This window comes from Xenopus laevis, chromosome 4S, assembly GCF_017654675.1.
Source record: "Xenopus laevis strain J_2021 chromosome 4S, Xenopus_laevis_v10.1, whole genome shotgun sequence".
NCBI lineage: Eukaryota > Metazoa > Chordata > Amphibia > Anura > Pipidae > Xenopus > Xenopus laevis.
This window is the reverse complement of record NC_054378.1, coordinates 64498606-64508887: the sequence shown is the minus strand read 5'-3', so window position 1 is coordinate 64508887 and position 10282 is coordinate 64498606. Positions and strand designations below refer to the sequence as shown.

The 10282-nt window shown below is 38.5% G+C and overlaps 1 protein-coding gene across 1 annotated transcript; it reads right to left on the bottom strand.

Moving 5' to 3' along the window:
• Positions 1-467: 467 nt before the first annotated feature.
• Positions 468-3767, bottom strand: insl5.S (insulin like 5 S homeolog). The gene is made up of 2 exons (XM_018260750.2): positions 3200-3767; positions 468-820 (listed from the first exon to the last, which is right to left on the bottom strand). Exons 1-2 carry the CDS (start codon positions 3375-3377, stop codon positions 582-584), a joined length of 417 nt encoding a protein of 138 aa, XP_018116239.1. The 5' UTR covers positions 3378-3767; the 3' UTR covers positions 468-581.
• Between the last annotated feature and the right edge of the window lie 6515 nt (positions 3768-10282).

The window sequence follows — 10282 nt, the reverse complement described above, 5'->3', positions numbered from 1 at the left end:
AAATGTTTTTCTTTTGGTTTTGAATATATAAATGGTTTATTAGTGTGCTTTCTCAGCCTAACGTGTTTTCCTATTATAGACAACTCAACTATATTTGTCAATTTGTCATACAGTTAAATTGGTTGAAACCTGTAAGTGACGCACGGCATGTGTTGGTTACAGCTGCCGTGTGAACAACCCACAGTTAAATCTTTAAACATATTAAAAGAAAAAAAAAACATCTATCTATATGATATCTATTTTTATTATTGAAATAATGGTGACAGTTCCCTTCCCACTTTAAAAAAATCAGTAGCAAAATAGAAATGATTAGTGAGACTTTTATTATAACAATATAGGTTTAAACAGAAATGGAAATAGTTTTTTTATTAGATTTCTGTATGCTAACAAAAAAACCCAGTTTTCTGCAACATATTTGGGTAAGGGTAAGATGGTCTGGTCCTCCTAACTATTAATGGAGAGGTGCATATTAGCAAGAGAGCCTCACTTCAGCTTTCCTGCAAGTAAAGCTGCCATGCTAAATTGTCACAAGAGAGGAAATACAGACCATATGATTGGAACTATGACTGGACAAAGCCTATTTAACATAAAGAGCTCAAGTCTTTTTTCTTGCAGCCATTTTTACAGCAGGCTGTTGTTAACAGTTCATTCAAGTCCCGTCTCTCTTGAACAGATTTCTTCTGTGTATCCCACAGTGCGTCCAATGATTCTGTCTTCTGAAAAACCTGATCTTCTTCGGAGCTGGCTTTTTGTAGATGGTACTCCAAAGGTTCTGTTCTTTCCATCCCTCCATTATACAAAGACAAGTAACTGTCACTGTCTGCATAAAGATAAAACAAAATGTAGATTAACATGATTTCCTGTTGTGTTTCCATAGTGGATGCTATAATAATACTTTAAATATTCTTTAAAATCTCCTCCTTATGTTTTTGATGTCAGATTAACCAATGTAAGAATGTGCTTCAGTGGTAAAAAGGTCTTTGTTTAGATAGTTGTTCCAAATGTATCCAACTGTACATCATGATAGATCTACTAATGCTACCTCCAGTCCTCCATAGCAGGTTCCCATCCACCTTTCCTCTCCAGTCTATAATGCATACATGCTACATTTTATAAGAATAGTACAGTTACAGGGTAACTCTGTTCACCCGTGGAACTTATTTGCCTGGCACATTGGACCTCTTGCACATTTTTCTTCTCACAATGAAGGAGGTAAAGCTGAGAGCATGGTTGGCCATTTACTGTTTATAAATGAACAGCAGATGTTTCACTAACACCATATTTGCCACATTCATTATGGTGTGTGTAACCTTACATAACCTGAGATAATGAACAACTGAATAAATGCTTGATATGTAGCTGAGCCATTTGTCAGCTGATACTCTCAGGCCCGGATTTGTGGCGAGGCCACAAAGGCCTGGGCCTAGGGCAGCGAAATTTTAGCAGTGGCATGCCTCCCAGTCGCATCCTAAAGTGTATGGGGAACGCAGCGTTCCCCAGCGATATGACACGCATTTGCGCGGGGGAATGGTGCTTTTCTCAGTTTTCACTTGTTGTGTGTTGTGTAAATAAATGAATAAAGTGTTTAGTGCCAATCAAATCGGTGATGAATTCATCCAATTGATTCAAAAGAGCCCAGTGCTTGATCAATTCATTTAAAAAAGTGTCAATTAACTTTTCATAGCGGACTTCAATTCATTCAATTATTTCACTAAACGCGTGATAATCAATATTGCACAATTGTTTTTTTTAAAAAAAACCCTATTAATAATTCACTTATTATAAAACTCAATACATACAATATAAAAACATTAGAAACAGTAGAAAAAGTAAAAAAGATTTAGAGGTGGAACTGTCCCGGTTTCTATTGTCTGAGTATTTTCTGTTTTGGTCCTGGGACACCACACGTATAAGAAGGCAGAACTCCAAGGACTGTTGTCTCAGTTGTTCCCTTGCCTATTTGTGATTAAGGATATCTGCCCTAAAGAACTCTGTACTCTTCTGTTTGTTCAATAGACTTGACTCACCAACTTTCTTTAGTTCAAAGACTTATTACACAGAAAACATGTTGAACATCAGTTTATGCGTAGCACAGACTGAAAAAAACAGATAGCTTGTGACATTAGATATATATCAATGTTATAACCAACTCATAACTTTCCTGGGAGGCAAGTAATCCATATTCAGTATGGGTGTGAAGCTGTAGGTTGGCTCAATGAAACAGAAGAACATGATCGTGCAAGCATGGGTAAGAGATCTTAGTATTTCATTTGCTTCCTAACTTTCATCTAATTGGTTCGTTTTCTTACTTTATCTTTTCAGTTTTTCATTCTCGTTTGTCATTGCACAACTTTGTTCTTATGGTTAAATAATTAATATAATATTTTTTCTATGTGGTTAACATATCATCATCTTAACTGGCAGAAAGCCTATTGGGTTACTTTAATTTGTCACACTGGAAATCTCAAACATCATTTTATGTATATGCATTCATTTGATAAAGTGATTATCAAGGCCAAAAAAAGCAGAACCTACTAGGAGAAATAATTAACCACTGCAGTTCTTCCAGTCACACTTATCACACAGAATGCCAGTTAGGTTGAAAAAAGACACACGTCCATCAAGTTCAACCTTTTAACTTTTTTTAACCCGCCGAACTGCCAGAGGAAGGCAAAAAACCCCATCTGAAGCCTCTCCAATTTGCCTCAGAGGGGGAAGAAATTCCTTCCTGACTCCAAAATGGCAATCGGACTAGTCCCTGGATCAACTTGGACTATGAGCTATTTCCCATAACCCTGTATTACCTCACTTGCTAAAAAGCCATCCAACCCCTTCTTAAAGCTATTTAATGTATCAGCCTGTACAACTGATTCAGGGAGAGAATTCCACATCTTCACAGCTCTCACTGTAAAAAACCCCTTCCGAATATTTAGGCGGAACCTTCTAATCGGAATGGGTGACCTCGTGTCAGCTGGAAAGACCTACTGGTAAATAAAGCATTAGAGAGATCCCCTTATATATTTATACATAGTTATCATATCACCCCTTAAGTGCCTCTTCTCCAGCGTAAACATCCCCAATTTGGCCAGTCTTTCCTCATAGCTAAGATTTTCAATACCTTTTACCAGCTTAGTTGCCCTTCATAAATCATAAAAGTAAAAAGTTCCAATGCAACAGCTCCATTCTGTGCAAAACTTACCAGCTGTGTCTTTGGGTGATTCGGGCAAAAGTCTTCTCCATCTGGAGCCTCCACATGTGTATATGACTGCTCGAATGAATTCTCTGCCACAGAGCTTCACAAACTGATTGTCACTTCTTACTTCTGCAGCCACTATTAGCACAGCGAGCAACACAAAACAGATAGGTGACACCCTCATATTTGTTATAAACACGGGCAACACAGCAGTGTGGGTTTGCCTGGACCACTGACAAGCTGTAAGATGTCAAAGGAAACAAACTCCAGCTAATTTATAGAGAAACGCCTGTATGTGATTGGTTAGTGATTGATGTGTTCCATGTTGTCCATTATGTTCAATGATGCATATTTATGCATTCCTCATGTTGCGTGTCATTTAGAATTTCCTTACTAGTTGAGGCCATAGAGTCATTAAACAGCTCTTAACAGATTTAACTGCCAGGAGAGATTTTAAGGTACCATCATCCAAACAATGTGCAAACAATAAAATGGCCTTATTTTAGTGCCTCTGAGCTGATCCAGTATATATTCTTTTAGTAGTAATGTGGAAAACCTGATTTATCACTCCACTATTTCAGTATATATACAGTAGTGGATGAAAGTTTGTGAACCCTTTTAAAATGTTCTATATTTTTATATGAATGTGACATAAAACATCATATCATAAGAAAACCTAGTTAAACAAATGAAAAAAAAATGATTATATTTGGTCCTGTAGTTATTGGAAAAAAGCGATCCAATAACATGTGCATGTGGCAAAAGCGAATGAATCGTGCGCTCAGTATTTGGTGCGAGCCCCTTGGGCAGCAAAACTTCAACTAAACATTAGCAGTAACTGTTGATCAGTCCTGCACATCGACTAGGAGGAGTTTTAGCCCATTCCTCCATACAGAACAGCTTCAGCTCTTGGATGTTGGTGGGTTTCCTCACATGAACAGCTCGCTTTAGTCCTTTCCACAACATTTCAGTTGGATTAAGGTCAGGATTTTGATTGGCCATTCCAGAGCATTCACTTTATTCTTCTTCAACCATTCTTTATTAGAATGACTTATGTGTTTAGGATTGTAATCTTGCTGCATGGTCCACTGTCTCTTGAGATTCCTTTAGAATTCTCTGGTATACTGTAGATCAGAATTCATTTTTCCATCAATGATGGCAAGTGTCCAGGCCCAGATGCAGCAAAACTGTCCCAAACCAGGACACTCCGACCACCATGTTTCACAGATGGGATAAGATTATTTTGTTGGAATGCAGGGTTTTTCTTGCTCCAAATAGAATGTACCTTATTTAAGGCAAAAAGTTCTATTATGGCTTCATCCGTCCACAAAACATTCTCAGGCCCAGATTTGTGGCGAGGCCACATAGGCCCGGGTCTAGGGCAGCACATTTTTTGGGGCAGTATGCCACCAAGACGCTTTATGGGGAGTATTGAGGACATGCTGCTCCCCAGTGCTCCGGCGCTTGCACGCCAGTGCTCTTGCACCTGCGTGTGGTAGTGCGGGTGGGCGCTAGGAGTGCACAGCCTAGGGGCGCCCGTCCAGAAAATCCGGCGCTAAACATTCTTCCAGTGTCCTTCTGGTTTGTACACATGATCTTTAGCAAACTGTAGATGGTCAGCATTTTTTTGGGGAGAGCAGTGGCTTTCTCCTTGATACCCTGCCATACACATTACTGTTCAGTGTTTTTCTGATGGTGGACTTATTATGCACATCAGCATTTGTCATCAATTGCTTAGAAGTTACGCTGGGTTCATTTTTAACCTCTCAGACTATTAGAGGCTTTGCTGGATCTCAATTATTTGAATAAAACGGGTTCTCTCTTTCACACCTGATTGTCATCCCATTGACTGAAAATGGGATGATTTCAGACTCTGATTTCACCTTCAAATAATATGACAATCATAAAGATTCACTTACTTTTGCGACACACAGATATGTTATTGGATCTTTTTTTTCAATAAATGTAATATTATTTGTTTACCTTGGTTTTCTTTATCTACTTATCTAGGACTTGTTTGAAAATCAAATGATGTTTTGGGTCACATTCATATAAAATACAGAAAATGTTAAAGGACAAGGAAAGGCAAAAAAATAAAATCTAATTTTTACTTTCTTTAATGAAAAAGAAACCTATCTCCAATATACTTTAATTAAAAAATGTGTAATGTTTTTATAAGAAACCTGACTGTATGCAGTGAAATTCTCCCTTCATTTACTGCTGTGGATAGGAATTGTCAGATGGTCCCTAACTGCTGAGCAGGGAAACAATCATACTTATGAACAGCAGGGGGAGCTGCGCACAATTCAAGCAACTTTTTTTATGACGATCCCTAAGCAGCCCAGACTACACTGAGCATGTGGGTCAGGCAAAGATTTTTTAATGATGACAGCCCCCTGTGGCCAACTTTGAAAGCATAAATCATTTGTTTGATTAGGCTTTGTGGTGCAGTAAGTTCATGCTTATGTTTAGTATACAAAATACAGAATTTCTAGCCTTATTCTATTTTAGACTTTTCTTGTCCTTTAAAGGGTTCACAAAATTTCAAGCATCATAGTATAAAGTCCACACCCTTCCCTAACAAAATGGTACAAGTGTTCCCTCTAATTCCTTCATGGCTATGTGCACAAAAAATTATTACACATTGTAAACTTGTGTGTGCATTTTTAAAAACTCTGCGTAGGTCAGAATTAGGGATGCACCGAATCCAGGATTCGGTTCGGAATTCGGCCAGGATTCGGCCTTTTTCTGCAGGATTCGGATTCGGACGAATCCTTCTGCCCGGCCGAACCGAATCCGAATCCTAATTTGCATATGCAAATTAGGGGCGGGGAGGGAAATTGTGTGACTTTTTGTCAGAAAACAAGGAAGTAAAAAATGTTTTCCCCTTCCCACCCCTAATTTGCATATGCAAATTAGGGTTCGGATTCGGTTCGGTATTCGGCCGAATCCTTGGTGAAGGATTCGGGGGTTCGGCCGAATCCAAAAAAGTGGATTCGGTGCATCCCTAGTCAGAATAAATGCAAAACACACACACCACAATTCTTTGTATGCGCTGGCCTCAAAATTTGTGTGCGTGAGCACACAGCTTTTAGGGAACATTGACTACAAAAAGATTAGGTTACACTGTAACTGTTGTACCTAATAATTTCCCCTTATACCAGTTCTATGGAAACTGAAATTGCTCTGTCATGCTCTTATCTCTGTGCTTCGCTCACTCCAGTAGTAACTTTCTTCAATAACTCAATATTTATTTTGCCCTCTCTGATTACAATCTTCTCACACTGTACTACTACTACTAATGTACTAGCTCTTTCTATCCCTTTGCACGTCCCCAGACATGCGCATCCTATAAACTGCAAAATCTAGATTTGTTATCTTTAATATCACAACCATCTCCTGTCCTAAATACATGTTTATTATAATCACCACTGCCTAATGAGCTTTTCCTGCCAACACACAATATCAAAACAGCTCCAAACTTGGCATATAGTCAAAATCAGATACTGTATCTCTAGATATCCGTATCCCAGTCTGAATCCTTCTGCAGCTTCATATTTTCCTTTGCTACCACCCTCTGCCAATTTAAATATAATTCCCTGTTTAATAAAAACCCAGACCCATCTATTCAATCTTTCCTTCTTTACTGAAATGTATATAACTTCTTAATAAAACATGTTCATAACCTCTATTCTGGAAAAACCCTAACCCTCCCATGATCCCTGATTTTTTGGCAGACACCATATCGTCAACTTTTCGGCCTCAACACTCCACAAAAATTGCTCTAATACCAATTATCAATGACCTGTTATCAGCAAAAGCAAAAAAACACATCTTGTTGGCCCTTCAACCTCTCCTCTAGTTTCTTGGCCATTGTGACACTGCCCTGGTTTCCCTTCTTACCTGTCAAATTGCTCTCTTAGGGGGTTATTTACTAAAGTCTGGTCGGACTTTTTGGTGCAAAATTCAATTTATTTTTTTTCTGTTTTTTTTTTTTTTTGAGTTAGAGGCTGAATCTGCAAAAAGGCTGAATTCGAAAATCCGCCATCTCAGACCTGCCAAGATGTTGTATGCAAGTCAATGAGAGAGGTCCCTATCCTATTTGGAAGTTACTGTGGTCTGCTCTGGAATTAGCTGAAAATCTGACTTTTTTTGACTTTTCAGGCAAAAATCCAAACAATTTGGCCTTTTTGTGGAAAAAGCCTCAAAAAACATCTGAAAAAAATCGTATGATTTGGGAAAAACCTCAGAAAGAAATTGTACGATTCGTTTTTTCGCTCAATTGTATTGAGTTTCCCCCCAATCCAATTACCTTGTGCTTTTTTAATGAAAAATTAGATCCAATCGTGGATTGTAGTTTGGTCTGAGTTGTAAATAACCCTCCCAGTGTTTCTTACAATAGAGTATTATATTCTTATGGACCTCCCCTCTCTTGGCTTTGTCCTAGGCCCCTTATTATTCTCAATTTTTATTATTTCTCTCCTTGTCAACTATTCAACACATATGGCTTCTAATGCTTAACTTTTAGCGCCCCAGTGTGCAATTTCAGCAATCTGATTGCTAAGTTCAAAATTACCCTAGCAACCATGCACTGATTTGAATAAGAGACTGCAATATTAATAGGAAGATGAGTAATAAAATTAGCAATAACAATACATTTGTAGCCTTACAGAGAATTTGTTTTTTTAATGGGGGGCAAGCAAGCTTCAGCACCTCTGTTAAAGGGCCCACACCACAGGGGTTATCACTCCAACTTGCAGTAAAGAGTGACTGAAGTGTATCAGAGCACAAGTCTCATGACTGGGGCACCTGGGTAACCGACAATTTGTTTAACCCCATGTCAGATTTCAAAGTTAAATATAAAAAAATCTGTTTCCAGATTTCTATGCAAAATTCTGCTGGAGAAGCACTGATGCGTTTTGAAAAAAAAAATGTTTTCTCATGACTGTATCCCTTTAAGGAAAATGCCAAGTATATGTTACATGCTTGTTTTTCACAGTTTGGGATAGGGACTCGAGTTTCACTTGATGATTCCTTTTTTTTTTTCTACTCTGTGGCAAGAATTTGGAAAAAGGCCTTTATTTTTTAATTATGCTATGCACAAAGGGAGGTCTGTACAGAACTGGTTTACCAATATAGGACTGGAAGAATTTGATTGGCCTGAACAGAACCCTAACATCAACTCAAATGAACACCAGCTGGATGAAGTTCAATGCTGACTACAAGCCAGGCATATCTGGTCAACTTCATGGCCTAACACCAACCTAACTAATGCTCATATTACTAAATTTAAGAAAATACTACCTACAACATTCCAACCTCTGCTTATAGCAGCTGTTATTGTAGTTATAGAAGATCGTTATATAGTTATAGCAGATAGTGCTCTTCACAGTTCTTCATATAGAGTCTTGTGTGGGTCTGGTCAGGCAGACCCGTGCCCGATGCAACCCACCACCCTGCTATACCCCAGTCCCCAGACCCACTATCCAACCTTACCCACGATGGGTTAACTGCAGGATATCTGCAGACCACCTGCATGGTCAAGGAATTGATATTCTGTGTGTACCCAACCTGATGCAGGTCTCTATCTCCAGAGTTAAATGTGCTTGTTACTCTGTGACAATTATGAGATAAGGGAGTTTGTCCTTAAAGAAATCGTTCAGTATAAAAATAAAAATTGGATAAATAGGCTGTGCAAAATAAAAAAATGTTTCTAAAATAGTTAGTTAGCCAAAAATGTAATGAATAAAGGCTGGAGTGGCTGGATGTCTAACATAATAGCCAGAACACTACTTCCTGCTTTTCAGCTCTCTTGGTTTCCACCGACCAAGCAGTAACTAATCAGTGACTTGAGGGGGGCCACAAGGGTCATAACTGTTGCTTTTGAATCTGAGCTGAATGCGGAGGATCAATTGCAAACTCACTGAATAGTTATGTCCCATGTGTCCCCCCCCCTTCAAGTCACTGACTAACTCAGAGTTAAAGAGCTGAAAAGCAGGAAGTAGTGTTCTAACTATTATGTTAGACATCCAGTCACTCCAGCCTTTATACATTACATTTTTGGCTAACTGACTAAATTAGAAACATTTTTTATTTTGCACAGCTTATCTATGTATCCAGTTTTTATTTTTACACTGAACTGTTCCTTTAAGGGAACTATAACACAGAACACTGCAGCATGCTATTTACTGCTGATACAGTCTTTTGCTGGTCTATCTATCACATGCAATTGCCTCCTGGTACATCTCAAATAGAGAGAACTGACTGGAGCAAGTTAGTTATCCAACGATGCTGAACAGGAAAAGCACAAGGTGGAACTTGACAAGCCAAGAGGGCTCCTGTAACTTACATAAGAATCTGCAAGCCAGCTGCACCAAGGGACACAAGGAAGTACAGTACATAGCACCTGCTTGTGATAAGTATTAGGTACAGGGCTCAATTGCTCCTGTAAGCTCAGTGGATTGTGCTAGACTTATTTGGCACAAACCAGAGGTTTGCCAAAGCTGGTTCTGGAAAATGATCATATTATATAATGAAAAAAGTACCCCCTTTTGTAAAATATAAGGATATTATAAGTAACCAATGAGTTTCATTTGGCCTTGTGTTTTTATACAGGTCATGGAACTCCAAGGTTATTTTCCAACAAGGGGTTTATTTATTATAATACATAAGATTTAGTGAGGCATGTGACAGAAATTACATCAATAAGCTCCATGTATAGCTGATAACATCACTAAGAGCTATTTATAGGAATATCCGACATTTACAGGATATCCATGGCTTTTGTGTATTAGACATATACTGTATATAGAATTACAGGTGAGATTCCACAAGGTAAACCATGAATGTGCTTTTGTACCTTTGCTATTTTAGTCAACAAATGGCACTTGGTACTTGGAATGTTAAAGGCCCCAATACTGTTGTACAATGCCGCTTGCCAGGTCTTACCTATTTCTGTAATAGCATATGATGTACATAATATGATAAGATTCGGTTCGGGATTCGGCCAGGATTCAGCCTTTTTCAGCAGGATTCGGATTCGGCCGAATCCTTCTCCCTAGCTGAACCGAATCCTAATTTGCATATGCA